Below are 27812 nucleotides of genomic sequence, written 5' to 3' on the forward strand. Positions count from 1 at the left end.
TTATATAATATTAAAATTGTATTATTGTAAAATTTTAACATTTCACCTTTGTGTGACAGAGTCTCGTGACTTGCACAATTGAAATTGAATTTGTAAATTAAACCATTTAATTTCAATTAATTTGATTCAGTTGGGTTTCATTACACTGAAAATTAAATTTTAACACTAATTTTTTTTTCCTAATAAATTGCTGAAGTTTATAAATTATTTATAGAATTTCACTTGATCTAGAAACCGTATTTCCATTAATTTTTTTTAATTATCTTATATAAACCCTTTATAGCATACGAAAACTCTTAACTAAATTTTTAAATTTCTTTGATTCTATTTCATCCACTCTAACATCTTTTTTTTTTTTGCGTGATCAAATCATTTTAACTATTTATCTTCTATACAACACACAGTTTGTTTCCATGATGATTCTAAGAAAACTACGTTGTTCAGTCGGAAGTAAACTAGAACCGCAAATCAAGTTGGCTTATACTTCTGAATTCTGATATCACCACAACAACACGGCCACGTAAAACCCATCAATTAGCCACAAAACCATCTGGAAATCTGCAGTAGTAAACAAATGGAACCTCTACAAGCTACCATTTCAATAAGCCAAATAACACTCGAGGAGGGTAAGTTACTAGACACATAGCAACGGCCTAATATTAACTTGTACATGCACGGGAGAGTTTTCTAGCCATTCTTCTCCCGTTCAAACGCTCCAGCAAACTCGGCGTCGTGCTGTTTTGTATAAGCACGGTGTCGACGCTCTCTCCCGTATATAACCCAGAAAAGCAGAGAGAGCATAACTGCAGCAGAGACGATCACCAACCCGATATAGATCCATTCGCTGTACTGCTTCAGATCAGGGCAGTGATCACTGCTTACATCGGTAAAGGTTTGTCGAACGAAGGTGCAGTCCTGTAGATCAATTAGGAATGGACCATAATGATATAAAGCGAAGCTCACGTTTACGCCAGAAATCATCTGGTTGTAGATTGTTGGGGTTAAACGGCCCGTTGTGATGCAAATCCCGCTCGCTGAAACCTGACATACGTAGTTTCTCCACACCTGCAGGCCACAAAAGCATACAAGATTAAGCGCAACTCGGAAGGCCTAGGGTGTTTTCAGAAATTAATTCATTGGATACGACAATTTGCTTTATTTCTTTTTTCCTCTGCCTACCTCTGTTGCATTGTCCAAGTCCACTTCACCGGCAGTACAAGCTCGGTCCGTGAGATCAGGTTTGAAGGGGTTGCACAGGAGTGGCAGCAAAGGACCAGACTGATTGTAGTATAATGGGGCAAAGGCAGGAGCCAAGTTAATATTCGAGACATTGGTGATGGCCTCATTGATCACATCCACGAGTTGAGAAGTGACTTCCTTGCTACGCCTTAGAGTTTCCTGGGCCGTTGCATTATCCACACAAGGCAATATATCATCTAAAGCTGTATGTGAGGTTGGGTTTTCAACCCACTGATTCATTGAAAAACACGTGTCTGCAGTCACACTAATACGTTGAATGAAGGGGAATTAAATTACAGGAGGAGAGCAAAACAAAGATGTTAAAATACGAAAAGAAAGAAGATTGGGAAGGACATTCCCGAGCACTGGAACTTACTTGTGAAGAAGAAGAAATACGCCGCATAAAATAAATGTACCCGTAACAAGTATCCATCCAATGATCACCAAGCTGCATCAATTTCTATAAATCATCCCTTGTGAAAAATAACAGGTGCATATATATTGAACTATAAAGAGCTGGAGCGCACAAAGAAAATGGAGTGTACAGAAAGATCTCGCTCACATGTAGACAAGAAATTGCATGCCGAAAATTGAGAATACTGGACCAGAAGACAAAAGTGAATGAATATCCCGGAGAGAAATGTACAGAAGACAGACAAAGAAAGCTTTGCATCTGATCAAGGGTAAAAAGAGGCTTACCAAACCCGAGAAATGTCAAGGCCAGCATGACAGCAGAAAGAATGATGAGAGCCAATCTCCTGAAGAAGTTTAAAAAAAAAAAAATACTCCTTGAGATAAAGAAATAAACTCCAAACACAAAGAAAGCACGGGTGGGAACAACATAAAATAAGAAAAAGCTTTTCAGATTAATTGTCATTTACATGGAATCCAATAGATCCTTTATATCTCCTGAATTATCCTGAGTCTTAGAAGCAAGGGTGGTGGCAGAAGAATTAATCTTGCTTTCAATGTCGTCGATGTCAGTTTGGACGTTAGATGGTAGAAAAACTTTGAGCACTCCAACTTGCTTAGCCGCAGCAAGATAATCTGAAACATCTCTAAGTTGCTGGACAACAGCATTGGCCTGATTCACAACGTAGTCCAATGTTTTTCTCGTACTGTCATGAAACCTCCCCTGACCAGTGTACAGAACAACACATCCAACACTGAAACCACAAGTAAAGTTCTAGTTTGTCAAAATGATCGAGTAAACAAAAATAGTGGAGAAAGAAAAGCAAAAGGGGTGTGTACATTGCAGCAACAGTGAACAGTATGAGGAGACAAAGGGAGAGAGCATAAGCTGCTTGAGAATAGCCATAAGGCTCCCTTCTAAAACAGCAATAGCAGAGGCAGATGAGAGATAAGGTGAGTCCAAAGACCAGAAACCAGGCAGCTGCAATAACAAAGAACGGAGCAGCAGTAAAGCCAACAGACTGCATAGGACGCAAGAAGAAAGAAGTTAGGAGGCATCAGAAGTAAAATGAAGGCTGCAGGAGAAGAAAAAGATATAGATGCTGATACTCTAGTACCTTGAAAATTAATGGTACATACGAAAGACATCATTAGTAGAAAATTAGGATGGTGAATTAACATTTTTTTATATGGATTTTGAACTAGTTAATCAAATAAGAAGATACATAGCAAGGAAAACTAGTGAAATTAAATTATTATTGTTATAATCAACAACCCGGGGGGGGGGGGGGGGGGGGGGGGGTTCAAAGCTCCAATAACTGATTCACTTGGAACAGTAGAATGTTTAGTTAATGGAAAGTGACATAGTTAAAGATTGTTGAGTTGAATCAAGCTGCAACATATACAGCTATATGGCTTGCACTTTTGCCGATTGGATACATGACAAGGACAATAATTTGACTCCGATTAGTAGTAAATGGGATTAGGGTAAACCTCCTTCGGACCTGAGGATCAGGACCCAAAGAGTATTCTGTATCCAACAAATTATGAATGCCGCCCTTAAGCCATCACAATAATATAAGCTATTCCTCATAACAAGATAGTTGCTTCATTCGTGTCGAGTCATGTCAATGTTTGCCTGTAGATGAGATTTGATCATTTTCAGCAAATCAGATACCATCTCAGTGGGAAGAGGAATAAGGACTTCAAAAAGATCATGGGCACCAAAAGCATAAATACAATAGTCACGGTTGCCCTCATAAAACCGTAGTGTTTTCCATCAAACCACTCTTTCTTAATCAATTAATCAATCAATGATGGTGCATTGTTTCTTTTTAATTCAATTAAGCACTAGCAGCATTATCTCACTGTAGAATCAACTCAAAGGTACAAAACAGTGCATATACCACTAAAGTGAAATTCAATTTCAGAGACATTCGAATGCCCTCTTAATGTTTCTTACACTCAATGACCAGAGAAGCCAAAGTCCTCTGGAACCATTTCAACTTGAAGGATCTTCACTGTTTCTGCACGTCCTTCATTCATGCCCAAAATAATGGTCAATTACATCATCTACTGCTAGTTACAAAAATGATTCAGCATACCTTCTCTTGATTTAATACAAGAATAACACTTATTGTTGCAAAATTAAATGCTAGCCTCAAAATCAAGTGAAGGTATCCTGAATCATTTTTGTAACTAGCAGTAGATGAAAGATCAAAATCAAAAGCAGCATGCTCTATCAAAAAATTTTGTACAGAATTTTCAAAATACCATGTTCATTTATATCCACACAGAAGAAAAAAATAATCTTAAAAGCATTACAATTAATTTCATCTACCACCAAGTGGCAGCCCAAGCAAATGTCTTTTAGTTCAAGACTTCAGATCTACTGCAAGCAGCCTCTCTCTGACCTAGTGGCTCGATCGGTCGTTGGTCATGAGGGTTTTTTTTTTCTGTAAATGGGTCATGAGGTTATTTTGGGTTTAGGGGTGATCAAGCGGATGATGCCACCTATCATCAATCCTAACAGGGATACTATTAGTCACATGAATAGCACATAGGTGCAATGGGAGAAGTTTAACATGAGCTACCGCCGCCAACCTTACCTAACGGGTGAGGCGAAGGGTAGTGTTTGTTCGTACATAAGTGTCCCCTATAAGCTAGACTTTTTTTCCTTTTTTTTCTCAAGTAAGATTATATATTTTAGGACCTCAAAGAGCAATTGAAGCTTATGAGGCTCAAACTCGAGATGACGAGTTCACCAAGACTAGCACCTAACACCTAACACCTAACACTATGCTACAACACCAGTGATCTTCTAATCCAGACTTACCCCCTTTTGTTCATTTTAAAAAAAATCCTCTACAAAAATTCCGTAAAAATATCTTTTTTCCGGGAAAGCATCTGGAAGATTTGAGGAACTTACAGCCCAGTAATGGCGCTCGCTGATGTTCCATCCTCCAGTGTATTTCTTGAACCCATCAAGGGGGTCTTTCCTGCGCGTCCTCTCAGCCGCCAACACCAGAGAAGAGCTCACCGGAGCTTCATCACTGGACCCCTCGGCGAGAAACCTTTTATTCCCCCAAGAAACCAACCCCCCATTTACCTCCCCGAAATCTTGCCCTGAAAGTGAAAAAACAAGTGATGGGCGACAAGAATCCCAGCTTTAGCTCCTTTGAGCGTTCAGAACAAAGTGGAGTACCTGAAATCGGCGGTGTTTGGGTGGTGGGAAAGTGAGGCCCTGCTTGCGAGAAGGAAAAGAAGATAGAAGTAACGAGAAGAGAAAAGAAAGCCAGTAATCTGTAAGATAACATTGTAAATCCAGGCCCCGGCAGCTCTGCGTCTTTCAAATTGGCTTCCTCTCAGGAGAAATACAACTTTTGCAGATAATGAGAGAAAAAGACAGCAATCTTTGCAAGAACCTGCGAAGAGAGAGATCAGAGCTGGTGTAGAGAGGGCTAGACCTTTTGTGCTGCCGATAAATGGTTTTTTTGGATGACGAAACTACCCTCGTTAATCCGTCTGCTGGTTCCGCAATTATTGACTCCCAACGCAATGATTAAAAAGCCGAAAACTCCATTGTTGTTGCTGCCAACTCTTCTACGATTTTCCCAAAATTTCTTTAAGCAAATGACTAATCGATAAGTTCAATTCAATGATTCAATCTCCCTATTGAGTGCAAGCAATGCCATTCTGCCGCCACCCCCGGGATGATCCTTAAGCTTTGATCTATACATTCAAGTGTGCTTGACATAACTTATCTTCTTTTATTTTTTATTTGAATAAAGTAAAAATTATATTATATATTTTATTATAGTTATACTTAATGTTACAAAGTAAATGGGTAATTGGTTACTAAATCATATTTTTGTATTTTATCATGTCTTTTAAAAATAGAAGGCGGTTGAGTTAAAATCTTGCGAGGCTGAGTCTATCATCAAGAAGTCAATTTATAAACCCGAGGAAAAAAAAAAAAAAAGCCAAAAATGAGAGGGTATTTTCGTAAACTGAAGTGGGACGTGTGGGAAACCGTGGGTCCCAGTGAGGCTGTAACCGTGTCCGCGATAAACGGCTCTTTCCCCTAAAAAGAATTTAAACAGAGAAGACTCTTTGACATGTGGTGATACGGCAACCGATTTTGAAATGGACCCATGGCCCACAGCACAGTGCACCCTTCCAATAATTGATAAATTAAAAATTACTTCATGAATCGTTAGAATTAGAACCGTAAAATTACTTCATTTTCTTTATTATTATTACTGTTTAGTGTTTAATTTACAACAATACGAGTTGTAGTGAGTCAAATACATTAAAAAAGTATGCTTTATATTTTTGCCATATAAACAGTAAAAGCACTTCGAGGAGTGCACGTTGTGAATAAATTAATTTCTGACATCGTGCGTTGGCGTTGATTTGAGCTAAGTTTACGAGAATTCCGGCTTCTGTTCTGTTTGGTTTGGAATTTTATAGTGCTTCTCATATCGGCCGGCCATTGTTCAAACCGAACAATATTGATTTTCTTTTCCCATTCTCTTCTATTTTTAGGTTACGTTTTATAAAATTGTAAGAGTAGCTATGTACAATTTATAAAATAATAGGGATCCTTGCTGTAACATATAAATATTATCTTGAATATTTGTTTTACCTTATACATGTAAAATACTATAAACCTTGTTTTAAAATAAAATACGAGGGCAAATTTGTCATTTTATGCTTTAACGCAATGTTAGGCCAATGAACAGATATTTTCTTTTATTTTTAAGACATCAAGAGTATTTCTTATATATTTTTTTTAAATCTAAGGATATTATTTTCAATTTACTTTTTTAGACTTATGATATTAACATGAATGATAGATTTAAAGTTTAAAGTTGCAATAATAGTTATATCTCAAATTAAACATTTTATAGTAATGATAAATTGCTAGTGACGACACTCAAATATAATTATTAGGGCGATTGCTCTATTTTTATTTTTTTATTAAAAAATGAAAAGAAACAAGTTTATTAGAGATAGTAATTTAAGAGGCTTATATCTCTACTAAATTTAAAACTATTCGAATAAATTGTAGATTTATATTTAACTAAACTCAAAAATATAAATGGACTAATTACATGGGCCAAAATTTGTATTTATATTGAGTTTTTATATTATCACAATTTTTATGAATAATTAAGTGTTAATATAAAATGATTATAGACATTATATTTATTTATTTATTTATCTAAATCATCATTATAATTATAATCTAGTCGTTGAAAGTATTATATGAGACCTCCAATTAAGGTTATTGTCAAGCTCGGGGGGTATTTTTTTTTTTTTAGGTGCAATCCAACGTAATCAATAATAGCGTTGAAATAATATGGAGAATAGATTTGATTCACTTCCAAAAGTACTATCTTAATTTTATTGTATAATTTTAAATATTTGTTTGAAAATAATGAAATTTATTATACAAACAAATATTTTATTTTAATATTTAAAGTATTGTTTATTTATCGACCGTATCGGCCCAATCTTGACCTTCGACCTACAGTCCAATCCTGACCCAATCTTAGCCCTCAGCGTTAACCCAACTTTAGTTCTATGTCAGCTTGCAACAACATTATTATCGCAGCATGCTAGATATTTCAGCGCCTATTCAATATCTCATTCTTATTAATGGCATATTTCATTCTCATTAATGACGGATCCCATCCACATTAATAATGGTCCCATCCACATTAATAATAGTCTCATCTACATTATGCCACTGTCAAGGAATCTCATCAGTGCTGAATATCTAGTTCCATCATCTTGCAAATGTACTACACATGCGGAAGACCTATTCTCTTTCTATATAGACCATCTCTCTTCAGATTCAAAATATTTTATTCTCTAACCTACTAATATTCCGTCAACTTACTATTTTACTGATTTGAGCGTTAGAGTGTTTGTAGATGCTAGCTACCCTTTGATGGATCGATCACCGAAACCCATTCCTTGTCGTTACAAACTCGTATTCAACCATCCCTTTAGACAATAAAGAAAAATTTATAAATTTTGTATAAAAAAATATAAATCATTATTATTTTACTTGAATTTGTGACCTCTAGAATCCAAGTTGTTGTAAAACTTAAAAATAATAATTATTGTTTCCTTTATGACCTGAAAGGACGATTTTTGCCAAAAAAAACTCTTCCAAAACTCATTTTTATTTAAAAAATATATAAATATATAAAATTAATTTATAATTATTGAATATCATTCGGTGAGTCTTCATTTAAAAATTTATATTATTTTAGAAAATTGTTTTATAATTAGCTACACTTTTTTTTTTGAGAAAATTTGTTTAGTTGTGAGAAATACTTTTCAGCTTTTTATTTTCAATATCTTATAAAATCTCTAGTTATCAAATTTTATAGAAATTTTAGGAAATGTACTTAAATGATAAAATTATAAAAACTAATTTCTTATACTGAAAATTAAGAAATTTGTTCGAGAAAAATATAGATGTTTTAATTTACTTATTTTAGTATTTTTTTAAAATTTGGTTTAATTTTAGGAGATTGCAATTTTCAAATTTATGTTTTTACTTGAAATTTTGTATATTTAAATAAATTTTCTATTTAAAAAAAAAACCAAGACAATTTTACACAAAGCCCTTTTTCCAAATTCTGCCTCTTTTATTCCATAACCAAAATAATATCTTTAAAATTACAAATATTATATTAAAAATGCATGTAAATTTCATACACCAATGGAGTTTGTTTAAATTGTACCAATTACCTTTATATTTTATAAAATATCACCTAGGTTAACTAAATTAATCGTTTTACCCCTATATATAAACAAATTTCTTATTTCTTTATTTGTCATATCTATTTTATTTATTATCTCCCATCTCATATATTTCTTTTTCTTTCGTATCTTGCACCTCTATGACTCTTGTTGATTAACAGTTATTTTTTTCTCTTTCATTTTTTTATAAATTCCTATAACCACAATTAATGATAGTTTATTCTTTTTCTCTATCTTTATCTTTCTCTTCAATTCTATCCTATGTCTCTATTTTGCTATATTTATTTTTTTCATTTTCTCTCTATTTTGAGTTTAGGGCAAACTCTCATGTTAGGATTAGATTTGTTTTCAAGTATAGTTTCAAGCATTAACCTAAATTCAGTATCTCTATCTATCTCTTTATTTTTTATTTGAATAGCCCAGATAAACAATTAGGTTATTTGGTTTGACCCAAATTCAATATATATATATACACACACAAATATGTTATATTTCTTGTGTCAAATTTTTTCGTGGACGTGTAAAAGGAGGAGAGCTTTCACCCCTCTCTCATTTTATCTGTATCGGACAAACGTTATATTATCTGACACGAAAAACATAATATTCTCGTGTATATATATATATATGCATCTAATTCAATTTATTTGTTTATCTATTTATTTATGGGTCATTCAATTGCTCTCCTTGTCTATTTGATTTAATTACTCGTTTTTTTTTATATTTCACGATCCATTCTCAAACTCATATCAACTATAGTTTATTTGAATCCAAATTTAATATCTTTCTCGTATTTTTGATTTGGTCCTTTACTTTAATTATAGGAGTATTTCAAAGATCTGAATAAAACTAACATCCATTACTCAACAGAAAAAATGTATACAATGCATTGCAACTAACTTTAAAAAAGATTAAGAGATCTAACGAACCATGCTTCAAAAGATATAAGGCCCCGTTCGATAGTCATTTTTTCCAAAGAAAATATATTTTTCCATCAAAATTTTCACTTGTGTAGTGTTTGATAGTCATTTTTTTTTTTTTTATAGGGAATTCATTTTCCCATTTATGGTCACATGAGTGGATTTTCCTTCAAATCATGGAAACCAATTTCCTTAGGGGGGGAAAGAGTTGGAATTTTCTTGGCAATTGAAACAACCAACTTACCGAGCAATAAAATCGAGAGAGCCAAAGACAGCAAGCAAGAAAATGATGGGAAAGCCGAGGATGATAGGCCAAGGGGACGACTGGTGAGAGTGAGCCTGAGGCCGAGTCGACGCCGACAAGTGACAGAGCTAGACAGAGACAAGAACGACTGAGCAAGTAATGAGCGAGGCGGGCGAGTCAACGATAAATCGAGTGGTTCAACGAAGGCAATGAGGTTGGAGAGAGAGAATGGTAAGGGGTGGGCAGCTGGGGATGAGGGAGAAAGGTCCCGTTTGTTGCAGCTTAATTAAATAAATTATAATTTCTAACTTGTTAGATTATATTTTCTAAAACTTAGAATAAGTTGTGAATTTGTTTGTTATAGTTTCTTATAAGTTGTAGTTAAACAGTTGTGGTGTTTGATACCATAAACTGTAAAATAACTTATTTTTGTATAATTGTTCATAATACCCTTAATAGTTATAGAATGATAATTTAAAAATTAATTATTGTATATGTATAAGTTTCAAGTGTTATAAAAAAATTAATTAGTAGATAGAGAGAAAAGGAGATGGCGAGAGAGAATAAGAGATATAAAAATGGAGATGATGGTGGAGAAGAGAGACCCTTGATTGCGTGGACAGAAGATTAATTATTTGTTAAAACATGGACAAAATTATCACAAAAATGCAACTATTTAATCATAAGTTGTAGAAATTGGGGTTACCCCAGCTTTGAAAAAATCAGTTTCTACCCCTTCTAAAAGCTAGTAAAAGATATAAGCTAAAATTCTACAAGGTAAAACAAACACTATATACCCACTTTTTTGAAGCTAGAAGTTAAAAGTTACAGCTTTTAAACTGCAACAAACAGGCCCAAAGGCAGGTAGGAGAGGGTTTGCAAACTATTTATATTTTGTATTTTTAATAATTAATAAATATATATATATAAAATATGAATAAATTATTTCTTTGGAAAATAATTTTTTTAATTTTGTAGTTTTATTTGAGAAAATGATTTAATTAATTTAAAATAAGTTATTGTTTTAATTTTTTGTACAAGATTTAATATTTTAAATATTTTTTCATCATTAAATTTCAAGAAAAATATGTTATTTTTCATGAAAAATAATGCCTATCAAATATGAAATGCTAGGAAAATGACTAAATTTTATGAAAAATATTACCAATTAAATACTAAGAGATAGAAAATAACATCATTTTTAAAGTAAAAAATTATATCAATCAAATAATTTAAATTTTTAATTTTTAAAAATTTATTTTTTCTGTAATTTAATTCTCTAAAATTTATTTATTTTTCACTTAAATTTCATCCATACAATGAAACGCACGCCAAGGGTGAGATGTGTCACCACCCTAAAATTACAAACAGGACGCGCGCACACACAGTCGGCTACTATATAAATCAGTCACGAAGAGTTCTCTCACAGGACTGGAGATACAGAGGGAGCGACGGAGAAATCACCCTGTTCTGCTCTCCAAGCAGGCAATCGTCCGGACCGTTCTCGATCAAGATTCGCCGTGTAACGATCCCTCTCCTCTCGCTTCGATCATTGAATCTGTTTTCTGTCCCGTGGTCTATTTCCTCTCTTAGTGCTCCTTTTATGTTTCTTGAATTGTTGAATTCATATATTGGTGCAATTGTGCGTGTTTTGTGTTTCCTTTCCTTACTAGAATTACCGACCTCAGTGGAATTTAGGGCTTGTGAATTTCGTTCTGTTTGAATAGACCTTAGAGAGCGTTGGAAATGTTTAGGCTTTTATCCAATGTATGCTAGTACCGACTGAATTCTATCGCATCGGATCAATTTCAGGGTTTTATTTATATATATATATATATTTTTTTTTTGGGGTGGGTGGGGGGGGATTGTTTAGTTCAAGATTGGTTTTGTGGAAGTTTCTTCACTTGGAATTCACCAATTTTGTTAACTTTTTCTTTTACTTTGTTTGTCTGAAAATGGCATGAAATTGAGATTTTGGTGTTCAATATAATTATATTCAGTCATTAAGTATTAATGGGTTTTATGCAGTTTAGCCTTTACTGTAATTGTAAAAGAAGTTTTTGGTTTTTGATTTGTGGATGGATGGTCGTATGGGAATTAGATTGATTGGTTCCATTCAGTGCGGGATATTCTCCGTCCACTCTCACATGTCTCATCTCGTCTGCACCTGAATCTAAGATAAGGATTCCTAGAGAATATAGTTTGTAGCACAGGCCTAGTTTGCCAAGTTTGTTTCACCATTGACGTTTGGCCATAGAGTAGAGTTTGTTGTGTAGTTCTAGTTTATATGCATTGCTTTATGTTAATGGGTTGACAGTTACACGATACATGCATGTATCCAACTTGTATGAATTACCCGTGTCATTGAACATATGAAATACTTTCTGGATTCGCTGGGTATGTGCCTACCCTGTCGTGCCTTATTATCATTATACTGTTCCATGGCGTCCTGGACATAAATATCCATGTTTCTTAGATTATTTTCATCTATTAATGTTCCAAAATTTTAAACCTAAGTGGGATGCCTGAGTGCCTCGACATCTCATTTACCTGTCAAAATGTGTCAAATGTTAGGTTTTTTCCTGCAGTTATTCTGGATATTGACTGGACCTTGAGGAAAATGGGAAGTAGTGGTGGCGATGAAGGTAGGATCTCTGGAAGTGACATGGCTAAGTGTTCTGAAGCAACAGTTGAAATAAAGATAAAGACATTGGATTCCCACACATACACTCTGAGAGTGGATAAATGTGTAAGTGCCTTGTTTATTTTACTGGAAATTCTCTCCCTCTCTCAGGGTCATTTACTAAATAAATAATATCAACTTGTCTAAGTTCTTTTGAATGCAAATAGTTGTTAAGTTTGTTGATTATTTGTTGTGATACAATCCTGCACCATCTTCTGCCAATTAGTAAGATTATGCCTTCACTTTTAAAGAGTGTAAGTCACACTGGAAATTTTCCCCTCCTTTTCTTGAAGAAACCATTTATAATCATGTAAAATTTACATCAGGACAAAGACATAGGATTCTGTCTTGTGAATTGTCTTCATTATTCTATCTGTGGATATTCACATCTAGTGCTTATGCTTGTATATCGCGTTCAAGTAATGATAAAAAATTTATTTCTTATTTCTTTCTTTATTTGTAAATCTCATTCAGGTGTCTGTGTCTGCACTGAAAGAACAAATCGCTACTCTTACTGGCATGTTATCTGAACAACAGACACTGATATGCCGCGGAAGAGTCTTGAAGGATGACCAGCTCCTCTCAGCTTATTGTATTCTTTTTCTATTGCACATATTGCATTTAACATCACTTTCATTTCATTTACTTATGTATTACTTGCACAACCTTGTTAGATATGCCATCTGTAGATTATTAGCTGCATTTGTTGTTAAAATGATCTATTCTTTTACTCTCACTTTATATGCATATGCTCATTTCATGCGATAATTTTACCCATTTTATCTTTCTATTTATGTATAGGAAGTTCCTGTAGTAACTCAGAAATTGTTTATTTGAGCATTGTCATGCTTGTTAAGTCCAGAAATCAGGTCCTCATCACTATTTCTGATAGATATTCTGCCTGTGCGTCAGCAATTTCATAAACTTCAGTGTCAAAATTAGCTGTCTAATTTGGTTATGCTATTGGAAAAGAAAAATTGAGATGTGAATGTTCCAGTGGATGTGTGGGTGTGGCCATACATGAAAAAACAAAATGAAAAACAAGACTATATGCAATAAGGTTGAAGTGGTGCCTGTTGAAGATAAGATGGATATGTGAGAAGAAGGCTGATAAAAGCACCTGTGAGGCAACTGAATAAAATAGAGGAAATTTGTAGCAAAAAGTGGAGTGGAAGACCTAAGAAAATTTGATGGGAAACCCCTTGATCATGGACATAGGATTCAAGGGATCCAACGACTCTATCTCCAGGATTCAACTTAACTCAGATTTGATCCCATTCCCTCACGGTTTTGTACTAACCGATGAGAACCAAGTACTTCTCAACCTCAAATCTAGATGACCAATATATACTAATATTTATAGATATCTTCATTATGAATGTTTTAATATTTGAAGGCAAATCCTTTGGGCTTCTTAACTCATGACTGTCTTTTGGAGATCCTAATTAATGTATAACTTGTCTAGGTGATGTATATCTTAATACATGTCTTTTGGGTAGCCAAGCATATTGGATTTCCAATTCATTAATTTAAACTAATGTACTTAATTTTAAATCACGTACCAACACTTTTATTAGGTTGTCATATGTGATTGCCCTTTGGGGGCTCCATGTCTTGGGAGGAACTTCAACCTTTCACAAACTATAGTTGATTGTAATTTTTTATTACTTATTAGGATACAAGCATACTGTCTGTCTGAGAAGCATTTCTAGCAATACTACATTTTTTAATTGTTTCCAAGTTAAAATTGGGGTAATTTATGAAGTGTTGGTGCTGTTAGGTAGAACATCCAAGTTGCTGTCTATTGGTATGAGAGAGATTTTACATTTTCCCTGAACATTTTAAATATGTTTTTTTTTTTTTAATATCTCATTTGAATATAGTAGCCCCTAACAAAATACAATTATAGATGTGGAAGACGGTCACACTTTACACTTGGTTGCAAGACAGCCAGTTCTGCCATCATCAGGGAGCTCTCCTGATTGCCCAGGTCTGGCATGCTTTCAGTTTCCTAAACTAACATTATTATATATTTTGATATGGTGCAATATTTAATATGGAAAATTGACAACTGCAACATCTATATATAAGATTCCATTCTGTTCATATTGGCATCCTTTTTTGTAATTTTTTCTTTTATTTAGACGCTACAAAATAAAAATATTTTTCAAGGCTAGGATTCCTGTTTTGAGATTGCTCCTATGTTGAAACCTTGATTTCTTGCATTACACTCCCTTCATGGGTTCTTATCTAGTATCAAACTCTGGAAAAAATTGAGTTATCAGGGTGGGAACTTGCTCTAATCGTTGTGGCTACTCTACTCTTCAAACAGATTTGGGTCAGTAGCAACATAAAATTTTTTATTGACCGAAATAATTTTTGAAGTTTAATAATCTATAAAGGAGCTTCACATGGTAAATATTAAGGTCAGGAATATGAAATGGTTATGCCTTAATAGTTTCAGAAAAGAAAGAAAGAGCTATGACTACTTAAAAATATTATAGGTTCATGCTCCTAATAAATAAGCCTTTCATATAATATATTATGAAAATACTAAGCATTCTGTCTCTCTATTAATGAAAAACTTACAAAATTGCTATACGCCGAATTTGTCTCGTTAATTATCAAAATGCTTTAGTACTCTGTGTCAGTGTTATTAAAGGCTCAAGGCGCACTAAGGCACAAAAGGGTGTTGGAGCCTGAGGCGCAAGGTGCACTCCTGATGGAATTAGGCGCATGCTTACTAAAAAAAAAAGAAAAATATATATGCTAGTTGAAAAATAAGGTATAAAATAAGTCCTAACTCTTAATAACATAGTTACAAGTATGTTATCGAGGAAATTAAAAAATTCAACATATACTAATAAAAAAAACAATAAAAAATGCCAAAAGATGTAATCTAAACGTCTTTAAGTCAACTTAAATTAAATCTTAAAAAAAATTATAGGTCTTAAATCTTAATCAAGATTGACTAATTATGTATTTTAAATAATCTAAAAATTATTCTCATCATCAAGATCAAACATTTCTATATTTTCATCATTAAAATCATCATCTCTAATATTTTCTTCCATATCATCTACTCCTCTTGTTGGATGATTTCTATGGTTTAGAAGTGTGATGATAGTTTCATACATTTTTTTGGTAGGTAATATACTAGACTTGAATTTGCATCTTTCTTTGTATAATGAAAACTCAGCCTTTTGTCACATACCTAGGATTACCTAGGTTGTGATTGGAATTTGGGAGAGAAACTGGATGATAGAATTAAAGGAGGGAGAGAGAATTCAAAGAGAGAGTTAGAGGGAGAGATTAGAGAGGAAACAAGAGAGAGAGAGAATTAGGGAGATATGAATCACTTCATTCATCAACATACATTTCTCTACATTTTAGAGCCTATTTATAAGCTATTCAATAGTAATTGAAATCTGGAAAATAGCACCCATGTGCTCCTAACAACTCACAAAATACCTCCCACTAATTACTACAACCTTATTACAATAATGCCCTTCTCACTACCCATGAGTTGTGACATTCCCCTCCCCTTGAAAGGTTTCTTGTCCCCAAGAAACTTATTACAACCAAGCCATTGTTTCTTCATCCAATGCCCGTCCTCACCCATTGGTTTCTTCTTCGCTTTTCCTTCTTTTTATCTTGTTTTTCCCTTCTCTTTTGCTTTCTTTTTTCCTTCTCCTCAGCAGCAACAGTAGTATGTCTTGCTGCCACACCAATGGAAACATGAGTAAGCAAAACAACAAGGGTCTCGGTTCCTTCAACAAAGAATCCCTTCCTTTTCTTCCTTTCATCTTGTTTCACTTTATCCTTTTGCATCCTCCATTGCTCTAAATCAGAAACATACTGCTGGAAGGTTTTAGTGTAATCAATTTCATGCAAGCATCCTCCCTTAACCTCTAACCATTCTTGAACTGCCCTCCATTGGTTATCCATTTCGATTAAAGCACAAATTTCCCTCCAATTGACTGATTTCTCAGTTGGAGTTACCTGATTCAGAGTAGGTAATTCAGTCACTCCTTCCATTCCTATTCTTTCAAGGGAAATAGATTTAAAATCTCCACAATTTAAGGCTGTTGTGGGCGTTTCCATTCCAAGATCTTTGGCTTCCGGATTGTTAGCTAACATCTTAGCTTTATCCTCAACAGTTACCTCCTCCAACGGTGTCATATTGAGGATTTTAGCGGCTGGATTTTCAGTACCAGTGAGAGTGCTTGAGATGCTGCCAATTGTTGGACTGCCATCCCCCAATTCTTCGATCCCTTCTACTGCTGCTTTTTCTTCCTCATCAGCTTCTTGCATCTCCAAATTAACAACCTTAGAAGCTCCATTGATCATATAGGTTTTGGTCCTTTCTCCAAACCGGTTACTCAAGTCAATTACAAATTGCGGCCAGCTCAATTCCACCCTTCCCCAGCTCCAATTCTGGAACCAAATGTATGGAATTCCACTTAGATTAGTTGCAGCCATTTTTACCTTCTCCTTTTCAGCCACTCGGTGTTGGTAGAACACCGTCTCTGGAATTCCTAGAATTTGCTGCTCTTGATTTGCCTCCTAATTCCGCTCGATATCCCGTTGGAATTCTTTCGGCTTGTGTTGTCTTCACTCCCAGGCCGAAGTTGCTTTGCTCGGCTTCGCTTTTCAAATCCAAACTTGCTTGGCTCAACTACGCCTTCCAATCCGTGTTCAATTCTGCCTTGCAGTAGTCGCTGGGTTGGAGTGCCTAGCCCACTCAATTTTGGTTCATCTCTTCTACCTTCGAGTCGACTTCCTTCTTGTTGGATTCGGTGCCTTCTTCTCTCACCCGATCACCCTCCAAGGCCTGGAGAGCCACTAGCTTTGCTTCAATCTTCTTGGAGTCACTATCGCCACCCAATCACCGTCCACCGTCTTGCTTTTGAAGCCACTTCCGCTGCGTAACTCCTCCTTACCTGATTTGACTTCGTCACTGAGAGCAATAGCCTATGGCCGCAATGCCAATCCGATCCTCCTATTCTGCGTTCGATTCACAGCGGATTCAAGATTGCTTGGATTCGATTGCGATCGCTGTAGCCTCCGATTGCTCCAATCTGCTTCTCTCTGATGCCTTAGTCTACTTCAGTTGTAATTTCCTTCTCACCCTGGTCACCTGCAACGACTAGATCTGGGATGCAATCAAGGACACTTGAGTTTAATGCCGATTCCAGATTGTGGCTAGGATTAGGATCGGATGCCTAGATCTCCTTGCTGAGGAGTGTCGCCTTCAACATATAAGTCCGATCACTGTCGGAACTATCTTGGCCAATGTCGCCTTCAATACCGAGCCGATGTCTGCTTCGCACGACTTCGCCTCTCAATTCCGATTCAATTCCAAGCCAAATTGTATGTGCTTGAAGCAATGGAAATCGCCTGGCTCGTCGGAATTAAATGCCTGAATCGCCCTAGGTAACTGCCAAGAACTTCCTGATAACCGCATTTCAAGAATCAAATCTGAATTCAGCTATTAAAGTCTCCATAATCACAGCCGAGGAATGATTGGCTCTGATATCATTTGTCACATACCTAGGATTACCTAGGGTTGTGATTGGAATTTGGGAGAGAAACTGGATGATAGAATTAAAGGAGGGAGAGAGAATTCAAAGAGAGAGTTAGAGGGAGAGATTAGAGAGGAAACAAGAGAGAGAGAGAGAGAGAATTAGGGAGATATGAATCACTTCATTCATCAACATACATTTCTCTACATTTTAGAGTCTATTTATAAGCTATTCAATAGTAATTGAAATCTGGAAAATAGCACCCATGTGCTCCTAACAACTCACAAAATACCTCCCACTAATTACTACAACCTTATTACAATAATGCCCTTCTCACTACCCATGAGCTGTGACACCTTTGTGGTGTCTATAAATATTAATCACGCCAATAGAATGTTGATCATTGGATATTGAGTGTAGTTTGACTTTTTATTACTAGAATAATATAATCTTAAAGAAAATGGAGACTTGAACAGCTTTAACAAAACATTATTGAAGTAAATGAAACACAATCAAAGAAGATGGAAAACTAAGGAAAAGCCACTACTTAACTTGGGCCTATGAAAATATAATTATCTTTGTCTCTTTTTGTCCACTTCTTGCATCTGGAGATCATAGATGATATATAGAAGCCTAAGAAAGATGGTTGCAAGTATGGGGGGTGCTGTTTTGGTGACTTAATGTTACATTTTGTTATTGCATGCCTTGAATTTGTTCAATTCTCCCTATCCATCTTCATCTAGTTCAAATTCAATTGGAGCATTTGAAGTAGTAGCTTTTTTACTTATTGTTAAATTTGTAGTTGAAGTAATAAATTTGAACCCTAAACAATAAAAAATTAAATAAAGTAACAAATAGTCAAATAAAAACCTTGAAAAAACAATTAAAAGGCCCAAGGCGCGCCTTAGCCAAAGGCGCCTTGGGCTGAGGTGCGCTCCTTGTAGGTCTGTGCCCACCTGGGATGCTTTCAGGCGCCTAGCCTTGAGCCTAGGTGCGCCTTTATAACACTGCTTTTTGTGCAGGGCAGTGATGTCAAATATACTCTTTGGTAGATATATTCCGATGCATTTTCTATCTGTTGACTTCATACTAGGAGATCAGGTTGAATTATTTGGTGATGCTTACAAACTGAAAAGTAAATCAAAGAAGAATACCAATATGTTTCTATCTAACTGTTGTGATTCTCATATTTTGTCTCACTTTCCTCCCTTGATGAGCTTTTAGGTAAATGCTATTTTTAGTTGAATGTTTGGATTACATATTCCTCACACATTGAAATTATATAGATCAAATTATTCTAGGTATGTAAAATCTAATTTTGACAGACAGTATTATCTTTTTGTAACAATGTCCAGCTTCAAGTCTTCGCCAGCAAGGCAATAATGCAGGTGCTAGAGTAGTTATTGGAGCCTTTAATCTATCTGAACAAGGTGGCAGAATTCCTTCAGGTCTCAGTCGGGTATGTAGATATGACGTTATGCAATCTCACATTTTGTCCTGAATTGGTGCTAACTAACATATAACGTTTCTGGTTTCCTCTCTCTTTCTCTGTCACACAAAAATATCCAATAGTTTATCTCAGCCATTCTTGATTTCAATGGAATCACAAATATTGGCAGTGGCAATGAAGGGGCTGATGCTATCAGGGTAAGTTTCAATTACTTTCCTTGAAAGGCCTCGCATGTAGAGATGGTGGTTGTGTTAAATTTAGTACATTTTGAGCAATTTGTTCTTATACTCAATCCCCAACTAGGTTTAGTTTAATGTGAAGGGTCCTTTTTCTTCTAATAAGATGCATGAGACTGTGACATGATTAAAATGGTTTGATTATGTGAGAAGAAAACCAATAGAGGCTCTTGTGAGGAGAGTGAACGGAATGGAACAAGTACCTAGCGAGGAAAACTAAGAAAAATTTGGTGGGAGACACTTAAGTATGATATATTTAATAAGGGCATTACAGCAGATAACATCGTAGATAGAAATGACTAGTAGTGGACTAGAATTTATGTGGTTGCCCCCACATAATAGGATAAAGTCTTGATAAGTTATTGTTGTAGACTATGTTAATAGAGTTGATAAATTGTGATGGTTAAGGTAGATATTTTTCTCCATGGTTATGTATCTGATCTATATCAATGAACTCTGTTTGATTGGACGTCCATTGATTACTCAAGAGCCACGTCCAAGGTAAATGAAATGATTATAAGATGGCTTCCTATGTATCCAATTGCAAATTGTGGATTGTTAGAGAAATTTATTTCCTCATGTTGAATTGTTAACTATCATCTAATTTAAAAGATGAAATTTGGGGACAGAGAGGGTAACTTTATTTTTTATATTATATTTTTAATCTCAACACACTCTCGCTCATGTGCTATACTTTGCTGAATAATTGGTCTAAATAGGTGTATCTATTTAAATATTGAGTTGGCAATGAGGTTTGAACTTAAGATCTTTGACTGCTTGGATACGATGTTGAATTATTAATTACTATCTCATCTAAAAGGTCAAGCTTGTAGAGAGGGGCAGCTTTATTTTTTTTTATTTTTATTTTTAATCTCAATATGCCACCAACCCTGACTTGCTTAGGATAAAGTGCAGTTGATGATTATGATTTTTCATCTCAACACATTACTCGAGAAGAATTGAGCACAACAACATCTGAAATATCAGAGCAATTTTTATTCACTTATTCTTTCTATTTATAGGATGCTTCTGCAGAAAGCTTTTCAAGGATTCATGCTGGTAGCTTAAGAAATTCTGGCAGACAAGGCAATTCAACAAGAAGGGGTCAATCTATTCCCTCTAGCAATGTTTCGCCATCCCTGACTTCTGTTCCTTCTGAACCTCTGCAGCTGCCTGTAAGTTTTGATTGCCTTTTTTTTTTTGTGTGTGTGGTCCTTTTGAGGTTTGATGCTTTTCCATTCCCTATTTCTGTTTCATGCATTGTCTGTTCTTTCTCTGCTAGAGCAGGGACATCACCACATGGTCATCTTTGTCTTGTTTTTGCAGGTTATCCCTGATTCTTTGTCAACTCTGTCCCAGTATTTGACTCGTATAAGGCGTGAATTTAGAGCAAATGGTTAGGACTATTTTCTAGCATTATATCATTATATCTTTCCATGTATGCTGCTCTTTTTTTGGGGCGGGCGGGGATGTTATGGAGCATGGCCATATATGTTATCTTCACTCACCTCTGTCTCATGGAACTTTTCCATAAGAACATGGTTGGAATTTTATCTCATTTGGGGGGGGGGGGGGGGTGTTGTATTTGGTATGCTCTTTCCCAAAAATGTTACTGACTTTTGAGTTTTGGTGATGGCAGTTGGAGGTGAGAATGGTAATTCCCAAGCTGCTGGCACACAAGGGAATGATGGACAAGAATCTGCTGCTGCTGGACAGGCAGGGCTCCCAACACCATCATTCTTGGCCGATGTGGTGCTGTCTACTAGACAAATACTCACTGAACAGGCAGCAGATTGCTTATCTGTAAGAAGATGAGCTCAATATCCCTCATTTTTGTTAGATTTTGTAAGTTAAGATTATTCTTTTTATATCTGGTTGAGTTGTTTCTGTTGAGCTAATCTAATGTGAATATATAAATAAAAATGTGGCAAAATTATCAAGATTGAGAACAAATTGCATGCCTCGAAATATAGGATGTAGATTTCAATGAAGAAAAATAAAGATAATAAATAGGCATGGGAAAAGAGTTTGAATTGCTTATATATATGTTATTAAAGACTTGTTCTGGAGCAGAGACATGTGAAGGAGTTGTTGAGGCTTTTCCAATTATAGAGTCCTTATCCATTTGCCTTGATAATGGATGAAATCACTAAACATATCTAGGCAGAGATGCCTTGGTGTGTGCTATTTGTAGATGACATTGTCTTGGTGGATGAGACAAAAGAAGGCATGAATATTAGAATCAATATATGGAATAACACTTTATAGTCTAGAGGTTTTAAGTTCAGTAAATTGAAAATCAAATATATGGAATGTAAGTTTAGTAAAAATATGTGTGGATATTGTTATGATGAAATTTGAAAATCAAAGCATCCTGAAAACATATCAATTTAGATCTTGGATCACAATCACCCAAAGGGATAGGGAGATTAATGATGATGTTACCCATAGGACTAAGGTAGGGTGGGTACAATGGAAAAATGCATTCGAAATTTTATGTGATGGTAAGATTCCATTAAAGCTAAAGAAAATTTTTATAAGACAACTATAAGACTAGTTTTGTTGTATGTCACAGAATGTTGGGTAGTAATGTACCAAGATGTGCAAAATATGAATGTAACAAAGATGAGAATGTTTTGATTAATGTGGCACCCTTGCCCCCGATCTCGATTGGGTATAATTGTCTCACACTGCCACCACACAAAATCACAATGGAGTCTTTCCACTAGATGGATACGATTATAATATGTCAAAGTCTTTATCCCATTATGTGAGGTCAGTTACATGAATTTTAGATTTTCATTCATTTTTGTCCATTGCCTTGTCTTCTGTAAGGCTCATTACAACACTCTTGTTTTTGAAAATGTATGGATCAAGCACCAAAATTATACGGTTCTGGTAGTTTGACAAACAACTAACTTTGTTGACTGCCTTTTGTTTGTGCTGAGATTTTTTTTTTTTTTCTTGCAATTTTTGCTGAGATTTTCTTAAAATATTTTTGTTGGGAAATGATAATGACAGCTAAATTTAGGGCTTATAGATCCTTTTCCAATTGTGATAAAATGGGTTTTCACAATTAATTTGGTAATGATGGTTTGGTATGGTGATGATGCATGTCATGAAGTGCTTGCTGCTCTTTTTTCCAAGAATAACTTGATCTTCAAGTTTTATTACAATATCCACACTCTTATTTTTACTGAACTTGCATTTCTTATATTCTGTTTTGGATCAACTTGAAACCTTTGGATTCTAAGGTATATAACCATAATTCATATATTAAGAAAAAGTGTAAATTACATTTCTAGGCTTCTATCCCCACATAGTGAGATTAAGGCTTGATATATTGCTATTGTTACACTTTAGCCTTCTGCAATCAGACAATTATTTGATGAGAAGGTCAAATATCTTACCTGAAGCAAGTCTTTGCTTCATCTCTTTTTAGAATCCTAGCCAATTGTCATAAACCTCCAACCACAATGACACCAATCAACATCCATCACCCACCAACCGTGAACAACCACAAAAAACCTTATGTCTATATTATCAATCCTATCATTGTCACTAGCCCAATCTACATCCCTGAATACTAACAACCAATAATTAACCACTATAATCCATCGATAACTATCAACAAGCAACTGCTAATCGGAGGACCATCAACCACTAAAGTGGAGAAGAGATGATTATTATGATTATTGAGTATGTTACTCACATAACCAAAAGAAGATTAAAGTGAACATTTTTGCAATTGTAAAATCCATTTGAGGTTAGAAGGAAAGTTTTATTAGATGGTAACTAGCTTTGCTGCATGGCATGGAATGTTAGGTAGTTAAATACCAACATATGCAAAATATAAGGATAACTTAGATGAGAATGTTGTGATAGATGTGTGTTCATACAAGAAAAAAAAAATAGAAATGATTATGTGTGTTAGGATTGGGGGGACACCTATTGTACATAAGATGCAAGAGATGCAATTAAAAGGGTTTAGATATGTGAGAAGAAGATCAATAAATGCAGTTGTGAGGAGACTGGATGGATTAAAAGAAATTTGCAGCAAAAAGAGGTTGAGGATGACCAAAGAGAACTTGGAGAAAAATGCATAGCGCACTCCAACAATGGGATTAAGGTTTGTGCTACTGCCGATGATTAATATGGTTTCCAATGCCTCAGACCCCTCTTGTAAGTGTAAGGTTGGAAATTCTTTTTCCATTAGTGTTGAATTGGATGATATAGTTTTTCATTCTGGTATTTTCTATGAAGGGACCTCTTCAAACCCTTTTTGCCCCTGGAAAGTTTCAGAAGAACATTTCTACTCCCTCTCTACGTTGTCCTGCTGAGCCAATAAACTTCATGTAGTTGTTACCTGAAATGCACAATGATCAAGCAACAAACCTTACCATTTCATTTCATACTTCCAGGAACTTAGCAGGCAACTAGAGAATCAGGCTAATGTGATTGATCCTCTGGCAAGAACCAACATTCAATCCAATGCTATAAGATCTGGCATCCTTTTGCAAAATTTAGGTGCTCTGCTACTCGAGCTTGGTCGGACAACCATGACACTCCGAATGGGCCAATCACCTGTGAGTTTTTGTTTTATCCCTGGTCATATAAGGAATTTCATCTAAGTGAATGTGCATGGTTTCAGTGGGTGTCATTTGAGCTCGGGGGATGCACATTAGCAAAATCTTTGGATGATTGTAATGATACCATTAATGGGAGTATAACTTTCTTCAGGCTGACACTATTGTTAATGCTGGTCCTCCTGTGTTTGTATCCATGTCTGGTCCCAATCCTATTATGGTTCAGGTTAATCTCTCTCTCTCTCTCTCTCTCTCTCTCTCTGTAATTAGTGTTTATGTTCAGGTAATTTGCTCAACATTGCTTTCTTTGTGCATTTAACATATCCCCTCATCCCAACATACCCCAAAACCAAACTGCTCTGCTTCACTTTAATTTGAACTTAAACAGCCACTTCCTTATCAACTTGAAACAAACTTTGGGGCAATTCCTATTGGGACTGTACAACATGGCTTTGGATTGTCTAGAGGATCTCTTGGCTCTGGTTTCCTTCCCAGAAATGTCGACATCAGTGTACACTCAGGTGGCGTAATTATTGGTCATTTCAATGTAGATAAATTATTGCCACCTTTTACTCTATGCCTTTTCTATGTTTATTAAATGAATTCCTTCCACATGCTGGTTTTCTGTAACTTTTTATTGACACCAAACTTTGTTGTTAGGTCCCTTGATGCGTCCACCTTCCGCTAACCAAAGGGAACCAAGTGGTGGGCAGCAGTCTCCAGTGCGAAGCAGCCAATTGACTTCTGGTAGTAGAAATTCAAGTCATCAGGCCACTCCAGGAGCCTCTGGAAGTCCATCTTTGACCAGAGAGTATGAAGTCCGCGCACTTCCTATCGGGACTGTGGTTACAGCAATACCTGCTTCTCTCAGGCAACCTCCTGCTGACTTGCCTCGAGGTTCAATGGGCTTGGTCTATCCAGTTCTTGCAAGATCTCAAGGTGCTGCTTCTGGAAATCTGAACAATGGAAGGGATCCTCACACGTCCGATGGACCTCGCGCTGGTGGTCTCGAGCTGGGGCAACAACCTACTGCAGGGTTGCGGCAAAATGTTGGAGCAGATGGTAACCTTGCACTATGACTTTCCCTGATTTCTTTCCTTTTAGAAATGGCTGTTTAGTTACAGAAAACATTTCCCAGGTTTTTATCTCCAACAATTTTTTTTATTTCATCTCCAATTTCCTTTTCCACATATAATTTGGAAAATGCATTCAATTTTTTTTTACATGGAAGACTATTTTCTTATTGTGAAAACTGAAATAAGTGTTTCAAATATGAAAACATGCTTTCACTTCAGTTGTTATATACATTGTTAATAATATTATTATGATAATATTAAAATATTAATGATTATATTGTTATAATATTAATGCTAAGACAATGTATATGATATTGCTAATAATACACTTTTAATGATAATAATTTATTAAAATATTATTATATTTAATTTATGACTAAATTAGATTGATAGTATTACATATTTAATATTACAAAAATATTCATCCTATTATTAATATTAATATTTATTGTTATATCATTAATGATATAACTTATTAGTATCTTGACTATTTATTGGGTCAATTTTTTTATTTAATAATACTTTTACTATTTATAATACTAATATTGCATTATCAATATTAATTTGTTAAATATAATTATTTTAAATCAATTTTAAAATAATAATATTATTTTATAATTTTAAATTTATAATATATAGTATAATAAATTATTTATCATTAATCAACTTTTGCTATTTGTTGATAATTCTATACTACAATATTATTATTTGTATTTTTATTGATGTTAATGTTTATTCAATTAATATTAATTTTGGTTGAGTTGGAATTTCATATTTTCTATGCAGAAAACAAGGGGAAAACTCTCCTATTTTGTGAAGAAAACAATGGAAAAAACCTCTAAAGATATTTGTTATCTAACAACAACATGTTAAGCTTTTATCCTATTATGTGAGGCTGGTTACATGAATTCTAAGTTTCCATTCATTTCTATCTATAAATTTTATCTTCTTTAAGGCTCCTATAAAATAAAACTTACACTAAGTCTTTCTTGGTCTTCCGCTTACCTCTTATGCCAAATATTTGTTTCATTCCATCCACTCCCAAGTGAATTTTGAAATACTGGAAAACTGAGTTTTCTGTTTTTATTTAGAAAATTATCTCATTTGAGCATGTTTTCCAGTTTTTTTGTTTTCTATGATTCTTTTCCCAAAAGACAAGCCTTATTTCCAAACTGAACAACCCGTTATGGTTAGTGCTGTAAAGTCCTTGAGGTGAACACTCGGTGGGGTAAAACAGCTGGTTGATGGTTGGCTCCTTATCGCTGTTCAGCGGGGCTGCTTCTATGATCTGGTTAAAATTAAGTATAACTCTGAACATGCATTTCATGTTAATCCTTTGTAGCGTTAAATGTCTGAAGTAAAGTATGATCTGCTGCATCTATTAATTTGATTAGAGCAACACGAGCTATTTTTTTTCTCCTACTCTTTGTAATGATATTCCAAACCAAATAACTTGACCTAGGTTCTCTTTTCTGTATCTCAAATATTTGTCTACTTCAAAAAAGAAGTAAATAAAATTCAGATTTCCCTCAACGGGTACTTTCAGAAAGTTATCCAATGAGTTTAAGGGGGTGTCTTATGAAAATTTCTACCTATTTCCTGTTGGGGCATGCATAGATTAGTGGGTTTTAGTATAACACAAGTCATGTAGAAGTAGAGAGGAAACATGTCTTGTGTTATGCTAAGAAGGAACAGGGAGGTGAAACAGGTGTACACCATTTTTGGTTCCCTATTGCCTTTCTTATTCAAAAGTGGGGTGAAAGGGAAGAATGAAGGGCTTATCCTATCTTTCCACTGCAGTTCGTGATGGATCGGGTCAAGTTACTCCCGCAACTTCAGAGGCTTCGCCAAGAGTGAGTGATCAAGGGCTGTTCTTTTCCAATTTACTGCGTGAGATCATACCCGCTATATCTGAGATTGCATCAGGGGGGTCAGCTAGTACATCATCAGATGGAGAAGTTGAGACGGAGGATATAGCAACACAAGTAAGTTTGCTTTACAAGCCGTTCATCCCCCCACTGTTAAAAGATGGATAGTATATTTGCTATTTTTCGAGTAATAGGATCAATTTTAAAGTTTCCTAAAGTGAACAGCCTACATTTCCTCCAGGCTGAAGAAAACGCAGATGGAGAGGCCTCAGCAAGGCAGCGTCGCGACCCACAATGTCCATCAAGCTCAAAACGTCAAAGGGTAATACGCTGCTGCTGCTGCTTCTTTTTCTATACAGTATGAAATTCTTTTTCTATACATAAGCTATTTTTTCCTGTTAATTACTGCAGAGGGAGTGAGATTTTCCCAAACACAAGACTTTGGAGCTTGGGTTTGACATGTGAAGCTTGTAACTGACTGGTTAAGAACAACAATCTGTTGTACTTTTGTAGGCTTCAAGATTGTACCATTTTGGTATAGGAATTTTTGTTCATTCCAGTGAATTTATCCATAACTTTTCAATATTGGAACTATTTCCCTTTTTGATCCTTTGAATATTCGAGTGAATTTGTCCACAATTTTTGTTATTGGGATAAGTTTCATCTACACTCAATGTAGTTTTTGTTTAGTTTTATAGAGGTTTATAGTTTAAACTTAGTTTTTTTTATGCTTATTAAAAATTATATCGTTTCAATAAATTTCATAAGAATTTTTGGGCAATTTTAGTTTAAAA

General features: G+C 35.0%; 2 protein-coding genes across 2 annotated transcripts; one reads left to right on the plus strand and one right to left on the minus strand.

The window, feature by feature from the left end:
• Positions 1-436: 436 nt before the first annotated feature.
• On the minus strand, positions 437-5120 carry LOC127792034 (uncharacterized). The gene is made up of 9 exons (XM_052322326.1): positions 4856-5120; positions 4580-4776; positions 2491-2672; positions 2121-2405; positions 1939-1997; positions 1802-1838; positions 1616-1687; positions 1180-1504; positions 437-1065 (listed from the first exon to the last, which is right to left on the minus strand). Exons 1-9 carry the CDS (start codon positions 4965-4967, stop codon positions 688-690), a joined length of 1647 nt encoding a protein of 548 aa, XP_052178286.1. The 5' UTR covers positions 4968-5120; the 3' UTR covers positions 437-687.
• Positions 5121-10943: 5823 nt separating this feature from the next.
• On the plus strand, positions 10944-27675 carry LOC127788504 (ubiquitin-like domain-containing protein CIP73). The gene is made up of 16 exons (XM_052316864.1): positions 10944-11169; positions 12169-12343; positions 12752-12869; positions 14187-14267; positions 19158-19261; positions 19375-19449; positions 20511-20663; positions 20815-20884; positions 21128-21291; positions 23910-24074; positions 24229-24300; positions 24463-24595; positions 24735-25136; positions 26951-27135; positions 27260-27340; positions 27430-27675. Exons 2-16 carry the CDS (start codon positions 12215-12217, stop codon positions 27436-27438), a joined length of 1941 nt encoding a protein of 646 aa, XP_052172824.1. The 5' UTR covers positions 10944-11169; positions 12169-12214; the 3' UTR covers positions 27439-27675.
• The last annotated feature ends 137 nt before the right edge of the window (positions 27676-27812 follow it).

Source organism: Diospyros lotus, chromosome 1, assembly GCF_014633365.1.
Source record: "Diospyros lotus cultivar Yz01 chromosome 1, ASM1463336v1, whole genome shotgun sequence".
NCBI classification, from domain to species: Eukaryota; Viridiplantae; Streptophyta; class Magnoliopsida; order Ericales; family Ebenaceae; genus Diospyros; species Diospyros lotus.

What these genes read in the sequence shown, in the direction of transcription:
- LOC127788504 (XM_052316864.1), top strand. Translation starts at nt 12,215, where the DNA reads ATGGGAAGTAGTGGTGGCGATGAAGGTAGGATCTCTGGAAGTGACATG. An exon ending in CCAGCTCCTCTCAGCTTATT is followed by an intron (nt 12,870 to 14,186) that starts GTATTCTTTTTC and finishes ATACAATTATAG; the next exon opens with ATGTGGAAGACGGTCACACT. An exon ending in AGGCAGCAGATTGCTTATCT is followed by an intron (nt 21,292 to 23,909) that starts GTAAGAAGATGA and finishes TCATACTTCCAG; the next exon opens with GAACTTAGCAGGCAACTAGA.
- LOC127792034 (XM_052322326.1), bottom strand. Translation starts at nt 4,967, where the DNA reads ATGTTATCTTACAGATTACTGGCTTTCTTTTCTCTTCTCGTTACTTCT. An exon ending in GCGAGCGCCATTACTGGGCT is followed by an intron (nt 2,673 to 4,579) that starts GTAAGTTCCTCA and finishes CGTCCTATGCAG; the next exon opens with TCTGTTGGCTTTACTGCTGC. An exon ending in GTATTTCTTCTTCTTCACAA is followed by an intron (nt 1,505 to 1,615) that starts GTAAGTTCCAGT and finishes TCAACGTATTAG; the next exon opens with TGTGACTGCAGACACGTGTT.